Genomic DNA, 24,761 nt, shown 5'->3' on the forward strand with positions numbered 1-24,761 from the left:
TATTGTCAGTGTGTAATAAGGTTTGTAACAACTGATGCTTGTGAATTTTGTATCAAGATACTTTGTTCTAATGAGAGATTTATAATGACAGATTGTTACCATGAGAAAATTGCAGTTACAAAATTTATTGTAATGACAGCCTTTTAGTATTGGATTCCACTTTGTAGTCATGTACATCCGCATAAAGGAGAGACAAAGAAAGGTCCCCAGTATTCCCATTAAGTTTACTCAGAATTTCACTGTTTAATCAACTGTCAGGTTTCCAGCACAAAGATAAATGCTTTGATTCACACAACTTTAAAGGTCGTCAGAATGTTAAAATAAATATTGCCCCATTATTTGTTGTTTTGAAGATTTTATTTGCTGCCAAGCTTATGCAGTTTACTGCAGCTGATATTGTAAATGTAAATGTAATGTACTCCTGTCAGCTTGTGCTTCCACGAAGCTTAGGTCTGCGCTTTTTAATTGATACTGCCTTGTCTTCACACAAGTCAGCAATCTCCCCTGTCTCCTGATTGGCTGAGAGTCAGGAAGTGAAAGGAGCACCGCCTCACGTGATCCCAGGTTCGAATACGAACAACCGTGTGCTCCGCGCGGCACTGCGCTGCGCACAACTCTGCAGCATTTGCAAGCAAGCTCTCGAAGGATGTGCGGATTTGCTTACAATGTCGGTGGTGTACTCTTTAGCTACACCACCGACAGTGAATTCAGGGCTTGTGTGTTTTGAAATAAAGTAAGAAATCTGCGGCAGAGGCTGACTGACGTGTGATGCACTGTCAACTTTTATTTGCATATTTCTAGCAGTTGTGTTTTTCATCTCAGCTGCCAACAATAACTTGCATTTATATAGCACCTTTAACCCAGTAAAGGAGCTTCACAGGAGAATTATGAAACAAAATCTGACACCAAGCCACATCAATTGATACGTGATCAAAAGTTTGGTCAAAGAGATAGGTTTTAAGGAGCGAGAGAGGTGGAGAGGTTCAGTGAGGGAATTCTAGAATTTAGGGCCCAAGCAGCTGAAGGCACGGCCGCCAATGATATATGAAACCTAGGGTTCATACAGGTCACCTGTAGATTTAACTTTTAATTTCACTGAGAAGAGGACTTGTCTACGGAGACCAATTAAAGCCTCAACAACAAATTAAAAAGGAAATCTGATCACTGTTTTTTTACTGCACATTTTACATTTCTCACCTTTTAATTAGTATGATTATTTTCCCAACTGACCAAATATTTGAATCAAAGCCCTCTGTGCTCACCTGAGCCACCTGAGTTCCTGCGGGATATTTTTCTTGTTAATTGCTATCGAAAAACAAAGCTACTGAGTATTCCTAGTTGTTGTTCTCACTTGCTGCCAGTGACAGATAGGTTTAATTACATAAATAACAATGCTATTATTGTAGATTCACGGTTCCCTCTACTGTCAAATATCCATGGTAATTGGCAGGAAAGAGCCCTGATTTCACGACCATGGCGTGAGCTGGTCCAGTCTGGGGGCATACCTGTCACGGAGCAGGTATGCTGAATTTTGTGCCAACCCCTTTTTTTCCCCCCTTTTCTTTTTCGGTGGGGCCAGGAGAAGCGGGAGTTCCCCACCTGCTGGACGGCTCGGTGTAGGAGCCGGCCGAATCCGGCATGCTGCAGTAGAACCCCGGCCCGTTTGGTGCCCGAGGCTCCCCAGCTGCACAAAGCCGAAAATGCTCCAGGCCTGCCGGCGCTGGCTTCAGGTGGGCGTTGCGGCCGCTCCACCGACTCCGTGTCGGTTTTTGGTGGGTCAAAAATCCTCCCCCACCTTCTCCCTTTCAGCGGACTTTCTCGAGCAGCCAAGCTCCAGAACATTCAGCTGCACCCAGTTAGGAACATAGGAAGTGGAGCAGGTCTTTCAGCCCCTCCATCCCGTTCCGCCATTCAGTGAGATCACACCTGATCTGTATCTTAACTCCATCTGCCTTCCTTGGTTCCGTAACCCTTAATACCCTTGCCTAACAAAAATATAGCCGTGGCTGTAGCCGTGAAGTCATATCATTCTCGGCTTTACAGTCTTATACAGGATTTACATTTTAAAATGAAGGCACATGACTGTAACATGGCCTCATTAATTGGCATCAATGCGCCAGTTTGTAAAACTGGATGTGCTGGAAATTGGGCACCTGAGGTCCTGTGCACGATTTTTGGGCTCGCGGGCAGGGAAGTGGAGCTGAGTCCATGATAAGATCAGCCATGATCTTATTGAATGGCAGATCAGGCTCGAGGGGCCGTATGGCCTACTCCTGCTCCTACTTCTTATGTTCTTATGAGTCTGAGACCCATTGAAATGAAGCCTTGTGAATATTTACTCAATCATGTTATCCCAGGTGACCTTAATAAGTTAGCACGGAATGCTCCAACCAGAGACACGGATGAAGAAATTCATAGTAATTGGAGAAAAAATTAATTTGGAGTCCTTTCCCTTTCTCATTAAAATGCAAAACGTTGAAAAGGGCAACTAAACTTCTTTATTCACCAGTATGTACAGTATGCACATTTAAAAAGTCTTGATCATATTAAATATCGGAGCAGGCTCAAGGGGCCAAATGGCCTACTCCTGCTCCTATTTCTTATGTTCTTATTTAAATAGGAACACTGCAGTGAAATAGTACTTCCAGATCATAGCAACAGTTTTGTAGGTTTGAATAAACACATGCCAATATGAACTCACTGTGGGATTATTCTAAGTATTCTCTTAATTAAATGTTGAGCGTCTTCGCTTATACAATCCAAATCACGCTCATCCCATGAGAAGGATCCTTCTTTCACATTGGTCAGAATAACTCTGTCATTTTCACCAGCAAATGGAGAACTACCTGTCAAACTTTAATGAATCACATATACGTATATTAGACAGCATGATAGTGAACTGAAACGCAATTAAAGTAATTAACACTGTAAACAAATCCGTGCAGTATCTGGCTCCTCCTAATTGTACAAACACAAAATAACTTGTTGGAAATCTGCAATGCTCAATGGCCTAAGGTTAAAATTTAAGATTTGCATGTAATTATACAAGTTTTGCTGATTTACATCATTCCCTGAATTACCCATTAATATTACATTTATTTTTAATGCTTGATTTATTTTTTCCAACTCCAAATACTTATAGGTTTACAACTGGTGCAAGTGAATCATGAGAACTTTCTTCTGAGTTAAATTAACTCAGAAGCATACCCTAATACAGAAGCATAGTCTAATCTATTTTACATAAATTAGTATGTTCAGGTGCAAACAGAAAAACATTTTAAATCATAAAATATTGAATTATCCTTTACACAAGTAACATAATCGAAGTTGGTGATGCCCACGGATTGAGGCTTAAGGATCTTCATATGAGTCTGCAGTGAGTTACTTGCTGGATATTCTCAGTCACAGTGTAGTTGGTCAAGCATGGGGTAGAATTGCTGTGTGGGTTCCCTCGTGTAACGCCAGAGCTTTCACACAAGCACCAAGATGTAGCTTGGTTGGCGGTGAGGAGGGCCTTACCCGTCAGAGCCTTCATGCATAGCCGATGTCTCAGCAGCACGGCACGGTGCCCCCGAGTCGGCTGCAGGGCAGATGAGACTGTCAACCATCTCCTTCAGGATTGCGCCTTCGCAAGGCAGGTTTGGAAAGAGATGCAGTGGTTGCTGTCGAGGTTCATCCCGAGCAGCTCCGTAACACAGGACTCTGTGCTCTACGGGCTGTTCCCAGGGACACACACCGAGACAGACATCACCTGCTGCTGGAGGGCCATCAACTCGGTCAAAGACGCTCTTTGGTCTTGCCGAAACTTGCTGGTCTTGCAGAGCAAGGAGATGTCCACGTCTGCGTGTTGCAGACTGGCGCAATCCAAGATCCAGGATTACGTGCTGAGGGACGCACTTAAAATTGGTGCAGTCGCCGCGAAGGCACGGTGGGGAGGGGCCACAGTTTGAAGCCCTTCTGCCATGGTAAATCCGGGGGCAGGAATCAGTACAAAACTCCCCTCAGGCTGTACTTGCAACTTCTTTTTCATGTACATGGAGCACCATGATCTGTCAACATCTATGTAGTGCCATGTACAATGTAAGGTCTGTTTCGTAATGCACGTTGAAAAGAAAAAAATGTAAATGTACCGTCACCCATTCCGTGTACTGTATAGTGACACATGTAATGTAATTTTGTTGAATGTACTACAAGGTATCCCGTATTGTACCGAATTGTACTTGAACTGAAAAGCAAGGAAATGTATCAAACGGAACTGCCGTCAGCACCCAAATGTAGTGTATGGGATTGCTGACCGCAGCTAAACGTACTGAACTGCTTTTGAATGTACTGTACAAATTTTTTATATGAATAAAGTATATTTTGAAATAAAAAAAACTTCAGCAGTAAAGAAATGTATTGAACGGAACTGCGGTCAGCACCCAAAGGTAATGTATGGAATTGCTGACCGCATCCAAACGTACTGAACTGCTTTCCAATGTATTGCACAAATTTTTATACGAATAAAGTATATTTTGAAATTTAAAAAAAACTTTAGCAGAAATCCTGGAGAGACGACTGATTGAATCATTTCTCCGGGGTTTCCGACAATCTTCTGTCAAAGTTACAGCGGGAGATTGGGAGAAGTCCCGTTGGAAGTTTCACCTCACGAGTGTTACTTTCAGACACATAGGCAGCAGGAAATAATCAATTCAGATGTCTAAACTGGTTCCTGATTGGATCTATAAATAGCCAGGATGTTGATCTATGGGATTTCCTTTCAGCAAAGGTGCTTGTTGACGGGCTAATCTTCTCATACCAGCAGAAGAGATCCTAAAGAGTCAGGAGATTTTAAAATAATGGGCAAATTTTCTTCTTCACGACATTGGCGGTGATCTGGCAGAGTTATAGAACCCGCCCGCAAGAATGCAAATGTTCTCTGTGTGCTAGGTTAGCCTTGAAGAGGTAGGTTTCAATGGAGGCCTGTGTTGAGTGCTCCCAATTCCAATTTGTTCTTCTACTGTGACTGAAAATTGTAGCGTTCCTATGACCCCCCAGCCCAATTCCCACTGGGTACAATTCCACACAGTTTGCTACAAATTCCACTAAATTAATAATCTTGCTCAGAAAAGCCACAAAGATGGGAAAATAGCTAATTCACACGGGGCGGGGTCTAAGCACATTGTTTAGGGGCAGAAAGGGATCTTTGGTCTATGCTGCATCTGACCTACAAGTACTTGATGCCAAACACAAGACTCCATTCCTCAGCACAGGCATTATTCACCTCGTTTGACAAAATAAAAGAGATTTTCTGCTTTGTTGCTCCCCAGCACATTCCCCCAGCCCATGGTTTCCCTGTCATTAAAATGAATGGACAGGAAATCAAGGGCTGGATGTGACAGATTTCCTAATATGTGATCCCAGTGCTGGGAGCAAGTGAAGCAGAAATTCTCCCCATAAATGACAAAAATATATTCAGTTTGAAAATGAAATATGCAAGATTCAAATTTACATAGAACTCATCTTACTTACCACAAAAATGTGATAACACCAATAGCCCTATATAAGATAGATAGAAAATATAAAAAGTGAGACGGTAATCAGTAATAATCCTTATTAGCATTAAAAAAATCCTCGGCACAGTTCTGAATTACAAGGTTACAACACAAACAAGCTACATACAGTTTCAAAACCCTTTGCCTTCAGATGGAAACAAATGCTCCCTGCAGCCAGCTTGGTCCTTTTCATACTTTTAATAACTATTGCTTTTTTCAGTTTTTCACCCCTCCCCTCTTGAAGGAGTTGATGAATGTGCGAACATGGTTCCACAGGTTTAACAGCCTTCTGATATCTCAACCTAGTAGCCATTCTTCAGGTGTCAATAGTAATTCTTGTGGGGCTGGCATCATACAATGCTCACCCTTTCTAGAAGGGGGTCCTTGGGTTCGGGGAGCGCTGAGTCGAGGAGGCCTATAAAAGGTCCGGGAGTTCGGGAGCAGTGGGAGTTCGAGGAGCGTTGAGTCGAGGAGGCCTATAAAAGGCCCGGTAGTTCGGGAGCAGCGGGATTTCGAGCAGCAGTGAGTCGAGGAGGCAAGCTGGTGCAGGGGCAGAAGGTAAACAAAGAAGTAGAAAGAAATCGAAGGGTGACATCACAGCCAAGTGGGTAAGTGTTTGGCTGGTGGATTGGTGAGTATCTAATCTTTTTTTCTTCTTTTTATTTCCTTATCAGTAAGTAACCTTTGACATTGTTGCCAAATTAAGTTAATCTTAAGGGTTAAGTCATGGCAGGAGAGCCCAGACACGCGTCATGCTCCTCCTGTGCTATGTGGGAAGCCAGGTGTCCCTGACGACTACATGTGCAGGAAGTGTATCCAGCTGCAGCACCTGACAACCGCATTGCAGCACTGGAGCTGCGCGCGGATTCACTCTGGAGCATCCGCGATGCTGAGGATAACGTGAGTAGCACTTTTAGTGAGTTGGTCACACCGCAGGCAAAGGTTACTCAGGCAGATAAGGAATGGGTGACCATCAGGCAGAGCAGTAGAAGGAAGGTAGTGCAGGGGTCCCCTGCGGTCATCCCCCTCCAAAACAGATATACTGTTTTGGGTACTGTTGAGGGGGCATGACTCATCAGGGGAAGGCAGCAGCAGCCAAGTTCATGGCACCATGGGTGGCTCTGCTGCACAGGAGGGCAGGAAGAAGAGTGGGAGAGCTATAGTGGTAGGGGATTCTATTGTAAGGGGAATAGATAGGCATTTTTGCGGCCACAATCGAGACTCCAGGATGGTATGTTGCCTCCCTGGTGCAAGGGTCAAGGCTGTCTCGGAGCGGCTGCAGGACTTTTGGAGGGGGAGAGTGAACGCCAGTTGTCGTGCTGCATATAGGTACAAACGATATAGGTAAAAAATGGGATGACGTCCTACAAGCTGAATTTAAGGAGCTAGGAGTTAAATTAAAAAGCAGGACCTCAAAGGTAGTATTCTCAGAATTGCTACCAGTGCCACGTGCTAGTCAGAGTGTAGGAATTTCAGGATAGCTAAGATGAATACGTGGCTTGAGGAGTGGTGCAGGAGGGAGGGATTCAAATTCCTGGGACACTGGAACCGGTTCTCGGGGAGGTGGGACCAGTACAAACCGGATGGTCTGCACGTGGGCAGGACCGGAACCAATGTCCTAGGGGGAGTGTTTGCTAGTGCTGTTGGGGAGGAGTTAAACTAATAGGGCAGGGGGATGGGAACCTACGCAGAGAGACAGAGGGAAGTAAAATGGGGGCAGAAGCAAAAGATAGAATGAAGAAAAGTAAAAGTGGAGGGCAGAGAAACCCAAGGCAAACATCAAAAAGGGCCACATTACAACAAAAGTCTAAAGGGACAAAGTGTGTTAAAAAGACAAGCCTGAAAGTTCTGTGCCTCAATGTGCAGAATATTCGTAATAAGGTGGACGAATTAACTGCGCAGGCAGCTATTAACGAATATGATATAATTGGGATTATGGAGACATGGCTCCAGGGTGACCAAAGCTGGGAACTCAACATCCAGGGATGTTCAACATTCAGGAAGGATAGACAGAAAGGAAAAGGAGGCGGGGTAGCGTTGCTGGTTAGAGAAGAAATTAACGCAATACTAAGGAAGGACATTAGCTTGGATGATGTGGAATCGGTATGGATAGTGGGAGTTGTGTACAGACCACCAAACAGTAGTAGTGAGGTTGGGGCCAGCATCAAACAAGAAATTAGGGATGCGTTCAATAAAGGTACAGCAGTTATCATGAGCGACTTTAATCTACATATAGATTGGGCTAACCAAACTGGTCGCAATATGGTAGAGGAGGATTTCCTGGAGTGTATTAGGGATGGCTTTCTAGACCAATATGTCGAGGAACCAACTGGAGGGCTGGCCATCCTAGACTGGGTGATGTGTAACGAGAAGGGACTAATTAGCAATCTTGTTGTGCGAGGCCCCTTGGGGAAGAGTGACCATAGTATGGTAGAATTCTTTATTAAGATGGAGAATGACATAGTTAATTCAGAGACTAGGGTCCTGAACTTAAGGAAAGGTAACTTCGATGGTATGAGACGTGAATTGGCTAGAATAGACTGGCGAATGATACTTAAAGGGTTGACGGTGGATAGGCAATGGTAGACATTTAAAGATCACATGGATGAACTTCAACAATTGTACATCCCTGTCTGGAGTAAAAATAAAACGGGGAAGGTGGCTCAACCGTGGCTAACAAAGGAAATTAGGGATAGTGTTAAATCCAAGGAAGAGACATATAAATTGGCCAGAAAAAGCAGCAAACCTGAGAACTGGGAGAACTTTGTAATACAGCAGAGGAGGACAAAGGGTTTAATTAGGAGGGGAAAAATAGAGTATGAGAGGAAGCTTGCTGGGAACATAAAAACTGACTGCAAAAGCTTCTATAGATATGTGAAGAGAAAAAGATTAGTGAAGACAAACGTAGGTCCCGTGCAGTCAGAATCAGGTGAATTTATAATGGGGAACAAAAAAATGGCGCACCAACTGAACAGTTACTTTGGTTCTGTCTTCACGAAGGAAGACACAAATAACGTTCCGGAAATACTAGGGGATCGAGGGTCTAGCGAGTAGGAGCAACTGAAGGAAATCCTTATTAGTCAGGAAATTGTGTTAGGGAAATTCATGGGATTGAATGCCGATAAATCCCCAGGGCCTGATATTCTGCATCCCAGAGTACTTAAGGAAGTGACCCTAGAAATAGTGGATGCATTGGTGATCATTTTCCAACAGTCAATCGACTCTGGATCAGTTTCTATGGACTGGAGGGTAGCTAATGTAACACTACTTTTTAAAAAAGGAGGGAGAGAGAAAACAGGTAATTATAGACTGGTTAGCCTGACATCAGTAGTGGGGAAAATGTTGGAATCAATTATTAAAGATGAAATAGCAGCGCATTTGGAAAGCAGTGACAGAATCGGTCCAAGTCAGCATGGATTTATAAAAGGGAAATCATGCTTGACAAATCTAGAATTTTTTGAGGATGTAACTGGTAGAGTGGACAAGGGAGAACCAGTGGATGTGGTGTATTTGGACTTTCAAAAGGCTTTTGACAAGGTCCCACACAAGAGATTGGTGTGCAAAATTAAAGCACATGGTATTGCGGGTAATGTATTGACGTGATAGAGAACTGGTTGGCAGACAGGAAGCAGAGAGTCGGGATAAACGGGTCCTTCTCAGAATGTCAGGCAGTGACTAGTGGGGTGCCGCAGGGCTCAGTGCTGGGACCCCAGCAATTTACAATATACATCAATGATTTAGATGAAGGAATTGACAGTAATATCTCCAAGTTTGCAGATGACACTAAGCTGGGTGGTGGTGTGAGCTGTGAGGAGAATGCTAAGAGGCTGCATGGTGACTTGGACAGGTTAGGTGAGTGGACAAATGTATGGCAGATGCAGTATCATGTGGATAAATGTGAAGTTATCCACTTTGGTAGCAAAAACATGAAGGCAGATTATTATCTGAATGGCGGCAGATTAGGAAAAGGGGAGATGCAACGAGACCTGGGTGTCATGGTGCATCAGTCATTGAAGGTTGGCATGCAGGTGCAGCAGGTGGTGAAGAAGGCAAATGACATGTTGGCTAGGGATTTGGGTATAGGAGCAGGGAGGTCTTGCTGCAGCTGTACAGGGCTTTGGTGAGGCCTCACCTGGAATATTGTGTTCAGTTTTAGTCTCCTAATCTGAGGAAGGACGATCTTGCTGTTGAGGGAGTGCAGCGAAGGTTCACCAGACTGATTCCCGGGACGGCAGGACTGACATATGAGGAGAGACTGGATCGACAGGGCCTGTATTCACTGAAGTTTAGAAGAATGAGAGGGGATCTCATAGAGACATATAAAATTCTGACGGGACTGGACAGGTTAGATGCAGGAAGAATGTTCCCGATGTTGGGGGAGTCCAGAACCAGGGGACACAGTCTAAGGATAAGGGGTAAGCCATTTAGGACCGAGATGAGGAGAAACTTCTTCACTCAGAGAGTCGTTAACTGTGGAATTATCTTCCACAGAGAGTTGTTGATGCCAGTCGTTAGATATATTTAAAGAGGGAGTTGGATATGGCCTTTTTAGCTAAAGGGATCAAGGGGTATGGAGAGAAAGCAGGAAAGGGATACTGAGGTGAATAATCAGCGATGACCTTATTGAATGGTGGTGCAGGCTCGAAGGGCCGAATAGCCTACTCCTGCACCTATTTTCTATGTTTCTATGTAGCCTTTAGCTGATTATTTTCCCTTCCACATAACAAAGGTGCTGAGGTCAATTGTAGCGCCCCCTACTGTTGCCCTGGCTGAGATTAGCTAATTCAGCCCAGGTCCAGGACTAAATTTAGACTTTTCCCTGATAGGAATGGTTCAGTTACCACTTGTAGCAGTCATCTACAATTATAAAAAAAGGCAGTTTAACCTAAGATGTCTGATGCAATCTTAACTGTGAGCCTCTCCTTATCTCTTGATCTTCCAATACCCCAGTACCTTACCATATGTCAGTGGCTGGTGAAATTGGATCCTGGGAGACAATCTCAGGGGCCACAAACTCCGGGCAGCCATACTTGCTAAACTGTGGCTGGGTTGGTGAGAATTCTTGCGCAAATCCAAAATCACATATTTTAACATCGTCTCTTTCTGGATGCACCATTAAAATGTTAGCAGGCTGATTAAAGAAAGGAAAAATTACATTACAAGCCAGTCAGCAATAAACTGCACTGCAACTCCTTACAGCAAACGATACACTCCACTACAGTCTATTTTTTTTATAGGGAAACGGGGGCTTATGGCCAAAGCTCTCAGAGCTGGACATCAACAAGATTGGAAAAGCTAAGGCTGAAGATAAATCATCACCATCATATGTAGTCTCTCGAAACGAGGATGACTTGCTTCCACGCCAAAAAGGGATGAGTTGACAGGTGTTTCAATGAAGGACCTAATACTCCAAGTCCCGAACTACATCTTGAAGGGTGGAAGATGCCTGTGCGTGGATTTTTTTAACGTGTGGTGGCCGTTGCACACCAGCCAGCACACGGGCTTGACAGAGCCAGGTCTTGGTCCAGTGGCAAGGATTACCCAAAACAACTGGAGACCTGCTCTGCTGCACGGGTCTAGTGCACACACATATCGCAGTGTGGGCTGGCCCGTGCTGCCCCTGGGCCCTCGCCTCTTCTGGCCCCGAACTCATGCCTCTCCCGGGTTCCCATCACATCTCTCTACATTCTCTCGCCGTTCCTTCGCCCCGACCTCGCCGCTCGTGCTGTACCTGCTCACGCTCCAATCACCGACCTGGACCTTGATGACGTCCCTCTTCGCTGCCGTCGCTCTCCTGCACCAGCTCACGCTGTACCTTGAAGTGGTACGCCGCCACACAACCCATGCATAAATCATGCATAAATCAAGAAGTACTGGTCAGAAGACACCAAACGTGTGTTTTAAAAGGCTGCCAGGTTGCAGAAAGAAAAGGAAGGCTGAAGGAGGTAAGGCTTTCTCGGGTGTTGAGGTCCACAGAAAGAATGAATTAGATAACATTGCTGTGGACCTAAAATATAATTTCCACAGACACCCCCAGACATGTAAAAATTTACCTCATAAAACATCAAAGGCCAAATTTAATTTGAAAACTACTGTTTTTGATTTTATAAGCCTGGCTACACCCAGTGTGGCAATGTCAGTCCGTTAGAATTTGGCAAACAGGAAATTATGGCTTGCAAACCATAAATTCTTTATGACATTGTCCCTAAAAGATTAATTAAATTGACCCGAATGAGAGGTTTCACAGTGATGTTAAAAGGCAGGAAAACACAGTGAGAAACAACTGATGTCTCGTTTGTAAATAATACTGTATGTTAATCGTTAACTGCAAGGGAGTCAAAATGTGTCAAGATTTATACTGCGCTCTGGAGTTTTAATCTGTGCTCAGCATCAGAATTTGAGGGGGTCTGTGATTTTCAACAGCCAGCCGGCCCCTTGAAGAAGTGTCCAGCGGTTGGAAATGTGAGGGAAATAGCGTCTTCTCCCTGTGGATGTGCAAGGCCCACCGGTGCGATTTTCAGGCAGGCTTGTAAGTGGTCGCCTAGCATTCCTGACGAAAACAGATTGAAGGCTGCTTCCACATGCAGATCGGGATCCTACGCTAGTTGTACCAGGTGGGAAGCAGTCTAACCGGCGGTCCTTCACAGGATGGTTGGAGACCGCTTAAGTCACGGCCTGGAACATCTTTTATGGGGGGAAATTTTATAGGGGGCAGGAGAAGCAGGAATGCTCCTTCAGACCCCACAAGATACTGCGGTCCACTGCCGGACGATGGATAGGACCCCACTCAGTGCCCCCCTCCCCTCCAGTTAGTGAAGAATTCTGGCTCTGCTCACTCATAGAGCCGTTGTATTTCTGGCCACCTCGGTTCGGTGAACTGCCCGTTAGCTCTCATTGCTTCGAGCCTCCGCTAAATGCTTCAGGTGGGTGCAGTGGATGCACAGCCCAGTTTGGGCGCATGTTTAAAATCATCTCTGGTGTGTCATTTTTCCATTCGGACTGCTGGACAGTTCCATTGAAACTGAACCAAGAAATAATTAGTGTTGATATGAGGTATTCTCTCATCTACTGCAGCAACTGCACAAATAAATACGTGGGACCTTCGGGAAAAACAGTGAGGTGAGAGCGTATTCAATGCTTTAATCTGTTTGAAAGGAAGTAAGTCTTACTTTTATGTCAAGGTGAAGTATATTGTTGTCATGGAGATACTGGACCCCTTCCAAAATCTGCTGGATATAGTACCTAACCTAGACCAAACAATAAAATATGAAAGATTAACCATATATTCAAATTTTAACCACTGTTAATTGAGTGATGGTCCTTGTATAATCTGATGAGTGGTTATTTATGGCTAATGGAACATGACTCCAGTTGATTCACACAAATCCAACATATTAAAAAGACAGCCATTAAAATTTGAAATACACACACAAAAGTAAATTACATATAACCCTACGGAGTCAACCGGTGAACACAGATCAGGGCCATATCAACCCTTAAATTAAAATGTCTTAAATTGCTGGTTAACCGTGGCACTTTCATAGTCTCCAATTATTTGACCTCATGCAAATCTCCAAAGATGAGAAAGAGACTTTGAAGAAGTGTGTTTGCAGGACATTAAGTATAATCTCCCACACTTTGAACTTCTTGGATGAATTTCTGTTGAATTCTTCAATCTGTTCATATGCTGAAGTGGTTGAGCCTCCTATCCTCCTGGTTCGTGGATATCCTAAAGGAAGCCACCTACATTGAGAACTGGCAGAGCTGTGCAGATCCATTCCGGCTAGAAGGAAAGATTCTCAAGTCTCCATGGATTGGATAGTGCAGTGGCTTAACACGCTGTCACCTTTGGGACCTAATTTGGATCCAGATGAACAAGGAACATAGGAAAGTACAGGACCAGAAAAGACTCTACGGTCCATAGTCTGCGATTAAAATGTCCTACTCTCTGCCAGATAGCACAGCCCAGTTTCTATTGGGCACTTGATTATAGTCCCAAAAAGATAGTTGGTGTGGCATAAGTTTCACTGCTCTTCAAACTTTAAGGGACATCGGGGGGGGGGGGGGGGGGGGGAAGTAGAGGACTCTTTCATTTGGATTTGTCCTGTCCTATATTTTCATGCTAACACCAGATCTACAAAATTGAATAATAGAATCATGAATGTCATAGCGCAGAAACAGTCTAAATGGATCATCAAGTCTGTGCTGGTGATATTTTACATACATGCCATCTAGCCTAATTACCCCTCTTTTGGTTTCCCCCCATATACTCTGTTCCTTTTTTTCAAACAACTATCTAAGCCCCCTTTATGGACTTTGTTTCAGCCACAGTTTGTGGCAGACAATTCTGCATTCTAACCCCCTGTATAAGGACATTTTTTCTCACATCTCCATTAATTCTTTCGTTTTTCTTAAATTTGTGTCTTCTTCCTTTCATCTCGCCAGCTAATAGAAATTATCCATCATTATTTACCATTATCCTGAAGACTTCTATCAGATTACCCCTAAACATCAACAACTTGCATTTATAGAGCACATCTAATGTACAGAAGTGTTTTAGGGCATGTCACAAAAAACATAAGGAAACAGATGCCAAGCCAGAAAGGGAAAGATTATTGAGGGTGGTAAAAAGCTTGACCAAACAGACAGCCTGCCAGAGCTTTCAATTTGGAGAGGTTTTAGTCCGAGACAACTGAAGGGAGAGGATTGCAAAGTCAGAGAAACACAGTGTTAAGGAGGAGATACAAGGCTGAATGAAATTGTGATGGTAGGGTGGGGAGAGGTCCTCGAGGGATTTCAAGATGGGTGTGAGGATTTTAAATGTAATGCACTGGGTTTGGGTTAAAGGCAATAAATAAACATAAGTTGCTGTTGTTGTTTATAAACCAAGGATAAATACTTGGGGTCAACTTCAAGTGGGGCAGGGAAGAGAAGCCATTGCTGGAGACACACTGGCTATGTTTGGATACGTAGGAATGGAACCATGGCTGAACAATGGAGAAGCATCGTAGGAGAATGGCATGATCAATTGTGTCAAATACTGCAGAAAGGTCAAGGACAACTAGGAGGGATAATGCACAGAGGCTGTGGTTCATGACTTTGGCTAAGCCCATTTTGGTGTTGTGAGAGGATGGAAGCTGGAATGGAGTGATTAGAAACTTTTCAGCTTTACTGAAGTCCCTCTGCTCTCTTATTCCATTTAACATCTTACCATTTAAGATGCATTTTCATTCCTGAGCCATAAGTCCAAAATGGGTTACTTCATACTTTTCTGCATCTGCTATCTATCTGCCATATTCACCTGCAACCTTTTACAATCTTTACCAAATGTTGCCATATCAGAAAAGGTCAGTCTTGCTTCCTAAATTCCTAAGCCCAGATAATTTATGTATGAAAGAAATATACCATCCACAGCACTGTCATCTCCCACCTTAACAAGTACAAAAAATCCACGAATAAATAGCTTCAACTAAGTCAAGAGCTAATCTCAGAGCTTCTTCCAGATGGAATTTGGGAGCAATCTTCTGGAGACTCTGCTCTTGACGCGGAATGTGGAGTGGACAATCAAGCGCGGAGGTTGGTGTGCTTGATTCACGGTGCTCTTGACTTGCTGGTGAGCGGAAAATTGGAAGGATGGTCAATGAGACATGCTTATCTCTGAACCCGATTCTCCAATTTGCACTCCCGCCAGACTCTCTTTTCGGAGGGGCGTTGAAGATCAAACCAAAGGGTCCATGCAGGCAGTTTGAACCTTTTCAAAATGAATTCTGTTTCCAATTGTCTGTTACACAAGCTGCCAAGAATATAGTTCTGATGAAGGGTCCACATCTGAGATAATAATCCACCTTTTCCCTTTGCCATGTCCAGCGCTTTCTATTTTTACTACTACGGCAATGCTGTTGGTTTAGTCACTCCTTTGTTGTCCTGTTAATAATTTGGTAAAGCATACATAGGTTGACAATTGAAATTATTGGTGAAAATAAGTCTTACCTCAGTTTCTGCAACTATGTTCTTTTTGAACAAATGGTCCAACAGCCCTTCGTTAGAGCACCTGTTAATGTGGCTCAGGATAACAAGCATGAACAACATGAAGAGCGGGTGTCACATGCAGCCAACACACTTGTCTCAGTGGCTGACAGATGGACGAGATTTTATTTTGGACAATACTGTCAACAGGATGGGGTTACCACCTGAATTCGGAATCATTTTTAACCTGCTATTAAGAGATATTGCCATGGAAAATAATTTCATACCTGCCTTTGAAGAAAAATACAATGGGGAAAAGCAATGAAACTACTAACCCGGAATCTGATTTGCCACTGTTTAAAAAGTTGATGTTTATTAGGTAAGGGTATTAAGGTATATGGAACCAAGGCGGGTAAATGGAGTTGAGATACAGATCAGCCATGATATAATTTAATGGCGGAACAGGCTCGAGGGGCTGAATGGCCTGCTCCTGTTCCTATGAGGTGAGGCCAGCTGGAGGTTGGACTTTAGTATATTTTTATTTATTAAAAAGTTCCTTTCTCTTTGGACAAAGCTGCGGTTTTTCCCTCAGTGGGACAGGAGTACTGCCATTTGTTCAAATAGCATTCTGGGAGAGGGGCATCAAGAAAGATTATTTTTTCACACGTTACAACTCAACCCACCGACTTTCAATCAGTTCTGAACATAAAAACATTAGTCTGCCTACTGCTGATCAAGTTTCTTTAATTATATAAAAGACATTGTGACTGTGGGTTGCAGCCAGAGATAAATATGAAGAGAGCAAATGTTGCATGAAACTAGACCATGGTGGTTGCTGAGAGCACAGAAAGGCTTGGGAGAGATTGAACATAAGAAATAGGAGCAGCAGTCGGCCACTTAGCCCCTCGAGCCTGCTCCGCCATTTAATAAGATCATGGCTGATCTGATCATGGACTCAGCTCCACTTCAGTAACACAGATTGTACTGGGTTACTGACGAGGAAGTCAGATTTTCTAATGCACTCTACAACAACAGTGGTTTAGCACACAATGGTTAACTTTGCATTTAGATTTCTTGGTTTAGGAGACAGGGAACAGAGTTTTAGGTGATGATACTGAACATGAGCACCACAGCAGGGAGAAGCATTGTGTCACTCCTCAAAGCTGTTCCATTCTGGGTGAATGTATTCTAAATCTGGTGATTCTGTCAAGCAATGGAAAATCATAAGACAGGTAAATATGGAGCTCACCGATAAAAAAAAAGTGCTTCATCATAAACTGATGAAAAACAATAATCAACCCACCATAACGCTCCAATCAAAGCAAATTCAAAGTTGGTGCTTAATCACTGACAGTGGAAAAGCTACAATGCTGTATGCATTACTTGATCACTCATGTATTATCCTTCTAAATTTAAAATTCTGGTAAGTATTGGGTAAGTAGAAGCTGTACAACTATTTTAAGTCATAGTGAAATCTAGTTTAACATTTTGATTTAAACCTAGAACTTTAAAACTGTAGGTAACAGAGGTTGCCTGCCAGTGACAGTTAACTGTCAGTCAGCTGAAATTATTTGTCTTGAATAGGTGTTAATCACAGACAAAGGTGTGCTGAGTCAACACTTGTAAACTGGGTACAGCTCCCAAGGGCACAAAAGTCAACAGTTTTTCAGAGCACAGAGTAATCTGCACAGAGAGGTCTTAAAGGGAGTGGTTTATTTGAGAATTTGGAAAAAGTGGGAATTTGGGGAAAATTATTATCAATTACAAAAAAAAAGTAAAAATATGTAAGTGATATTTCACTAGCTGCTGGGTTGGTCAGTTTTTCCTCTCTTTTCTTGGGCATTGGTTTAAATTAAGAGCTGGGATTGTAAATTAAATGTTCAAAACTTCGATTCTTAACTAATTCAATACATTAGAGATGGCAGGGCAGGTGGTGCATGTGAGAGCTGGTGGATATCACTGAGGTCCACGGTGACCACATCTACAGCTCGAGGAACTTCGGCTCTGCGTTGATGAGCTGGACACATCAGGGAAGGGGGGAGAGTTACCTGGATGCCACAATCCAGGAGCTAGTCACACCAATTAGATTAATGAATTCAAATTCGATCCGTAGTCAGGGACAGGAGGGTGTGACTACGAGTGAGAAAGGTATGGGGATTCAGGATGTAGTGATAGAGGAGCCTCGGCCCTCGCTCTTGTCCAACATGTTTGAGGCGCTCACTCCCTGTGTGGACGAGAGCATGCACTGCAGGAAGGATGAGCAAACTGACCACAGCACCGTGGTACAGGGGACCATTCAAGTAATGGTGGGGGGGGGGGGGGGAGTAAAAAGAAATGTTGTAGTGGTAGGGGACAATATCATTAGGGGGATAGCTACTGTTCTCTGCAGCTGAGCGTGTGAGTCCCGAAGGCAATGTTGCTGAACCGGTGCCAGGGTTAAGGGAAATTTTCTCTGGGCTGGAGAGGAACTTGGAGTGGGAGGGTAAATAAAATCAGAAAGTTAAAGACTGGCATGGGAGAGATGGGTTTTGGTTCGTGGGACACTGGCATCAGTACTGAGGTAAGAGTGAGCTGCTCTGTTGAGACGGGCTCCAATTAAAAAGGGCTGGGACTAGGGTCCTGGCGAATTGAATAATTAGAGCTGTAGAGAGCGCTTTAAACTAATTAGTGGGGTGGTGGGGGGGATTCAGGTGAGCGGAAATTTAAAACGTCAAAGAATAAGGAGAAGGCAATAGAGGAGGGTAGCAGGAAGGGACAGAATGTATAAACATAAAGGTGAATCAGAAAGTGGGGTCAAAGCAGGAAAAAAATGTTTAAAAAAAATGTTTTTTAAGCTCTTTATTTGAATGCACGCAGCATTCGTGACAAATAGATGAATTGACGGGACAAATAGATACAAATGGGTATGACTTATAGCCATTACAGAGACATGGTTGCAAGGTGAGCAGGATTCGGAACTAAATATTCAGGGGCACATGACAATTTGGAAGGACAAACAGAAAGGAAAAGGAGGTGGGGTAGCTCTGTGATCACTACATTGGTGTGAAATGATGTTGGCTCAGAAGAACAAGGTGTTGAATCAGTTTGGTGGGAGGAATAATACGGGGAAAAAGTTGCTGGTGGGCGTAGTCTATAGGCCCCCTAACAGTAGCTACACTGTTGGACGGAGTATAACTCAAGAAATAATGGAGGATGGCAAAAAGGAACTGCACTAATCATGGGCGATTTTAATCTTCATATTAATTGGACAAAGCAAATTGGCCAGGGTAGCCTTGAGGAAGAGTTCATAGAGTGTATCTGGGATAGGTTCCTTAAACAGTACGTTGTGGAACCAACCAGGGAGCAGGCTATTTTAGATCTGGTACTGAGTAATGAGACAGGATTAATAAACGATCTCCTAGTAAAGGAATGAGCAACCATGGCATGGTTGAATTTCAAATTCAGTTGGAGGGTGAGAAAGCTGAATCTCAAACCAGTGTCCTGATCATAAACAAAGGTATGAGGGCAGAGTTGGCTAAAGTGGACTGGGAAAATAGATTAAAGTGTGGGACGGTTGATGAGCAGTGGCAGACATTTAAGGAGATATTTCATAACTCTCAGCAAAAATATATTCCAATGAGAAGGAAAAACTATAAAAGAAAAGAAATAACCATCCGTGACTAACTAAGGTAATAAGGGAGGGTATCAAATTGAATACAAGGGCATACAAATTGGCCAAGATTAGTGGGAGGCCAGAGGATTGGGAAACTTTTAAAAGCCAGCAAAGAACAATTAAAAAAAATAAGAGGGAAGACAGATTATGAAAGCAAACTATCACGAAATATAAAAACAGATAGTAAGAGTTTCTAGGTACATAAAAAAGAAAATAGTGGCTAAAGTAAATGTTGGTCCCGTTAGAGGATGAGACTGAGGAATTAATAATGGGGATCAGGAAAATGGCAGAGACTTTGAACAAATATTTTGTATCGGTCTTCACGATAGAAGACACTTAAAAACATCCCAATAGTGGATAATCAAGGGGCTATAGCGAGGGAGGAACTTAATACAATCACGATCACTAAAGAAGTAGTACTCGGTAAAATAATGAGACAAAGGCAGACAAGTCCCCTGGACCTGATTGCTTGCACCCTAAGGTCTTAAAATAATGGCTGTAGAGAGAGTGGATGCAGTGGTTGTAATCTACCAAAATTCTATGGATTCTGGGAGGTCCCAGTGGATTGGAAAACCGCAAATGTAACGTCCCTATTTAAAAAAGGAGCAGACAGAAAGCAGGAAACTATAGACCAGTTAGCCTAACATCTGTTGTTGGGAAAATGCTGGAGTCCAGCATTACTCCATTATAATCATCATCATAGGCAGTCCCTCGAAACAAGGATGACTGACTTGCTTCCACGCCAAAAAAGGATGAGTTCATAGGTGTTTCAATGAAGGACCCAATATTCCAGGTCCCGAACCACATTCTGAAGGGTGGGAGATGCCTGTGCGTTGATTTTTTTAACGTGGGTGGCCATTGCACACCAGCCACCACACGGGCTTGAATGAGTTAGGTCTTGGTCCAGTAGCAAGGGTTAACCAAGACGACTGGAGACCTGCTCTGCTGTACGGACGTAGTACGAACACATAGAAACATAGAAAATAGGTGCAGGAGTAGGCCATTCGGCCCTTCGAGCCTGTACCACCATTCAATAAGATCATAGCTGATCATTCACCTCAGTACCCCTTTTCTGCTTTCTCTCCATAACCCTTGATCCCTTTAGCCGGAAGGGCCATATCTAACTACTTTTGAATATATCCAATGAACTGGCATCAACAACTCTCTTCGGTAGGGAATTCCACAGGTTAACAACTCTCTGAGTGAATAAGTTTCTCCTCATCTCATTCCTAAATGGCTTACCCCTTATCCTTAGACTATGTCCCCCGGTTCTGGACTTCCCCAACATCGGGAACATTCTTCCTGCATCTAACCTGTCCAGTTCCATCAGAATTTTATGTTTCTATGAGATCCCCTCTCATCCTTTTAAACTCCAGTGAATACAGGCCCAGTCGATCCAGTCTCTCCTCATATGTCAGTCCTGCCATCCCGGGAATCAGTCTGGTGAACCTTTGCTGCATTCCCTCAATAGCAAGAATGTCCTTCCTCAGATTAGGAGACCAAGACTGAACACAATATTCCAGGTGAGGCCTCTCCAAGGCCCTGTACAACTACAGTAAGACCACCCTGCTCCTATACTCAAATCCCCTAGCTATGAAGGCCAACATACAATTGGCCTTCTTCACCGCCTGCTGAACCTGCATGCCAAATTTCAATGACTGATATACCATGACACCCAGGTCTCGTTGCACCTCCCCTTTTCCTAATCTGCCGCCATTCAGATAATATTCTGCCTTCGTATTTTTGCCACCAAAGTGGATAACCTCACATTTATCCACATTATACTGCATCTGCCATGCGTTTTCCCACTCACCTAACCTGTCCAAATCACCCTGCAACCTCTTAGCATCCTCCTCACAGCTCACACTGCCACCCAGTTTAGTGTCATCTGCAAACTTGGAGATATTACACTCAATTATCTCATCCAAATCATCAATGTATATTGTAAATTGCTGGGGTCCCAGCACTGAGCCCTGTGGCACCCCACTCGTTACTGCCTGCCATTCTGAAAAGGATCCGTTTATCCCGACTCTCTGCTTCCTGTCTGCCAACCAGTTCTCTATCCACGTCAGTACATTACCCCCAATACCATGTGCTTTAATTTTGTACACCAATCTCTTGTATGGGACCTTGTCAAAAGCCTTTTGAAAGTCCAAATACACCACATCTACTGGTTCTCCCTTGTCCACTCTACCAGTTACATCCTCAAAAAATTCTAGAAGATTTGTCAAGCACGATTTCCCTTTCATAAATCCATGCTGACTTGGACCAATCCCGTCACTGCTTTCCAAATGTGCTGCTATTTCATCTTTAATAATTGATTCCAACATTTTCCCCACAACTGATGTCAGGCTAACCGGTCTATAATTAACCGTTTTCTCTCTCCCTCCTTTCTTAAAAAGTGGTGTTACATTAGCTACCCTCCAGTCCATAGGAACAGTCCATGGCAAAAACAGGAAGACAGAATATTATCTGAATGGTGACAGATTAGGAAAAGAGGAGGTGCAACGAGACCTGGGTGTCATGGTACATCAGTCATTGAAGGTTGGCATGCAGGTACAGCAGGCGGTGAAGAAGGCAAATGGCATGTTGGCCTTTATTGCAAGGGGATGGAGTATAAAAGCAGCGAAGTGCTACTACAATTGTACAGGGTATTGGTGAGGCCACACCTGGAGTACTGCGTACAGTTTTGGTCTCCATATTTAAGGAAGGGTATACTTGGTTGATTCTGGAGATGAAGAGGTTGACTTATGAAGGTAGGTTGGGCCTATGCTCATTGGAGTTCAGAAGAATGTAAGTATCTTATTGATACATATAAGATAATGAGGGGGCTCGACAAGGTGTATGCAGAGAGGATATTTCCACTCATGGGAAAACTAAAACTTGGAGTTCATAGTCTTAGAATAAGGGGTTGCCCATTTAAAACTGGGATGAAAAGGAATTTCTTCTCTCAGAGGGTTGTAAATCTGTGGAATTCTCTGCGCCAGAGAGCTGTGGAGGCTGGGTCATTGAATATATTTAAGGCGGAGCTAGAGAGACTTTTGAGCGGTAAGGGAATGAAGGGTTATGGAGAGCGGGTAGGGAAGTGGAGCTGAGTTCATGATCAGATTAGCCATGATCTTATTAAATGGCGAAGCAGGTTCAAGGGGCCAAATGGCCGACTACTGTTCCTATTTCTTATGTTCTTAAGCTAGGCATTGTGGAGGATCAGAGAGATTTAAAGTTCTATGTATAGAAATTACTAAAAGCTGGTGGTCAGGTGCAACAAATAATTTAAAAGACTAACAGAATACTGGACATTATCTGAAGGGGCCCGTATTACAAAGGAGTGGAGGTTATGCTACAGTTCTATAAAGTTTGGTTCGACTGCATCTGGAGCCCTGCTTTCAGTTCTGGGCACTGCAGCTCAGGAAGTGTATCTTGGCTTTGGAGGGGTGCAGCGCAGATTCACCAGAATGAAATCGGGGCTAAAAGGGTTAAATTATGAGCATCAAAGGTCGAGGAGTGATCTAATTGAGATGTTTAAGATTATTAAAGGGTTTGATAGGGAAGATGGAGAGGAACTATTTCCGCTGGTGGGGTTGTCCAGAACAAGGGAGCACAACCATAAAATTAGAGCCAGGCTATTCAGGGGTGATGTCTTCAGCCAAAGGGTAGTGGAAAGCTGGAACTCTCTGCCAAAAAGCTGTTGAGGATGGGGGTCAATTGATATTCTCTAGACTGAGACTGATATTTTTTTTTGTTAGGCAAGTGTATTAAGGGGGACAGAACCAAGGCGGGTAAAAAGAGGTGGGGTACAGATCGGCCATGATCTAATTGAATAGTGGAACAATCTCAAGGGGCTGACTAGCCAACTCCTGTTTCTATGTATACTCTTAATGGGCCCAAGTTTCCACATGATTTGCGCCTGATTTTTAGGAGCAACTGGTGGAGAACGGACTATCTTAGAAATCGCAATTCTCCACATTTTTCTTCTGCAGTTCTAGTCAGGTAGAACAGTTCTACTTTGGAACAGAATTTTTTCTTCAAAAGGGGTCGTGTCCGGCCACTGATGCCTGATTTCAAAGTTTCCACAGTGAAAATGTACTCCAAACTAAGTTAGAATGGAGCAAGTGAAGATTTTTGTAGAACTGAAAAAACCTGTTCTACACATTAAAAAATCAGGTGCAGGTTACAAATTAGGCGTCCAGAACGAGGTGGGAGGGGGAGGGAACTCATTAAATTATACAATAAATTCTTATTTATACTTCTACAAATATTATACAAATAAATCCAACCTGAATAAACATTTATAAGCAAAGAAAAGATGAAATAAACCATCTTCCTACCTGTGTGAAAGTGCTTCAGGCACGGAGAATGCTGCAGTCAACCTGAGGCGCCCATTCTTCCCGCGGGGGGGGAAGAGGAGGAGGCGCCCGTTCTTCCCGCGGGGGGGGGGGGGGGCGGAGAGGAGGCGCCCGTTCTTTCCCGCGGAGGGGGGGGGGGGGGGAGGCGCCCGTTCTTCCCGCGTGGGGGGGGGGGAGAAGAGAGAGAGGAGGCGACTGTTCTTTCCCGCGGGGGGGGGGGGATGCGCCCGTTCTTCCCACGGGGGGGGAAGGAGACAGTGAGAAGGCTGCAAGTGCTGATGTGCTGATGGCAATGTGATTTTATTTAAAAAATTTTCAAAAATTAAACAGCTACAAAGAACTACAAAAATGGCCGAGTGCCAATGTTTTTTTCACACTGCGTGTGTGCGAACGCTCCAACGCGCTCGCGCAGCGTTGCCGGCAGGAAAAAAACTAATTTAAATAGTACCCGCCCCCTCCCACTTACAAAATTGGCGCGAGTGTAGGCTCCGCCCCCCTGGGCTCCGCGTCAGGCAGATAAGGAGCTGCAGAACGCTCCAGAATCGCAATTTTTTTTTTTTTACGCCGTTTTAGGCGCGAAAAACGGGCGCCCAGATCGGAGGGGCGCCCGTTTTGTATCGTGTGGAAACTTGGGCCCAATATGCCTTTATATTTGAGTTTAAAGTATGCAAGAGTAGGAATAGACAGGCTGTTGGGAGGTTCTTCTTTACCAAGAGAATTGAGGGCCCCTGGAATACCTTGCCGGCTGGTGTAGCAGGTGCTGACTTTCCGTATGTTTTCAAGAGGGAACTGGGCTGGCTCTTGACTTGGACAGAGATGACATGTAGAAAGTATCTTTAGCACAGCTACAAAATGAGGTAACAATGGGATGTCTCGGCACCCATACAGATTCCCCAAATGAGGCCCGAGGTATAATTTCAGGCTGGCCTCTGACTCCCAGTTGGAGTGCTCACTGATTGCGCAGTGCCGATTCTGGTCTCGAAATCGTTATCTATAGGAATTTATACTGTAATCTATTTAAATTAGGGGGCAGGATTATTAGACATTGTTAGTGGAACATATTGAAAATTAAGAACTACTATTATGAAACAGCAGACTACAGACTGTCTGTGAATATTCTGTATGGCCAATGAAAGAAAACCAAATAATGGGGGAAAAATTCAGAGGCGGTAGTGGCTGTCCTGTATCTTGTCCAAGTGGTTGCTCAAACATGGTGCAACACTGACAAGCCTGATCTTATCCTCACTCAACATTAGTATACAA

At 43.8% G+C, this 24,761-nt stretch overlaps 1 protein-coding gene across 28 annotated transcripts in view; it reads right to left on the reverse strand.

The window, feature by feature from the left end:
* The window catches only part of LOC139264722 (obscurin-like), a 571,531-nt gene that overhangs the window by 80,030 nt on the left and 466,740 nt on the right, over positions 1-24,761 (reverse strand). For all 28 annotated transcript variants that reach the window (XM_070881692.1, XM_070881694.1, XM_070881707.1 and 25 more), the window contains 5 exons: positions 15,525-15,585; positions 12,704-12,781; positions 10,493-10,665; positions 5,512-5,538; positions 2,702-2,854 (listed from right to left, as the gene is read on the reverse strand). In XM_070881692.1, coding sequence (XP_070737793.1) covers positions 2,702-2,854; positions 5,512-5,538; positions 10,493-10,665; positions 12,704-12,781; positions 15,525-15,585 — 492 coding nt within the window. The remainder of the gene's footprint in view (positions 1-2,701; positions 2,855-5,511; positions 5,539-10,492; positions 10,666-12,703; positions 12,782-15,524; positions 15,586-24,761) is intronic.

This window comes from Pristiophorus japonicus, chromosome 5 (assembly GCF_044704955.1).
Source record: "Pristiophorus japonicus isolate sPriJap1 chromosome 5, sPriJap1.hap1, whole genome shotgun sequence".
Classification (NCBI taxonomy): domain Eukaryota; kingdom Metazoa; phylum Chordata; class Chondrichthyes; family Pristiophoridae; genus Pristiophorus; species Pristiophorus japonicus.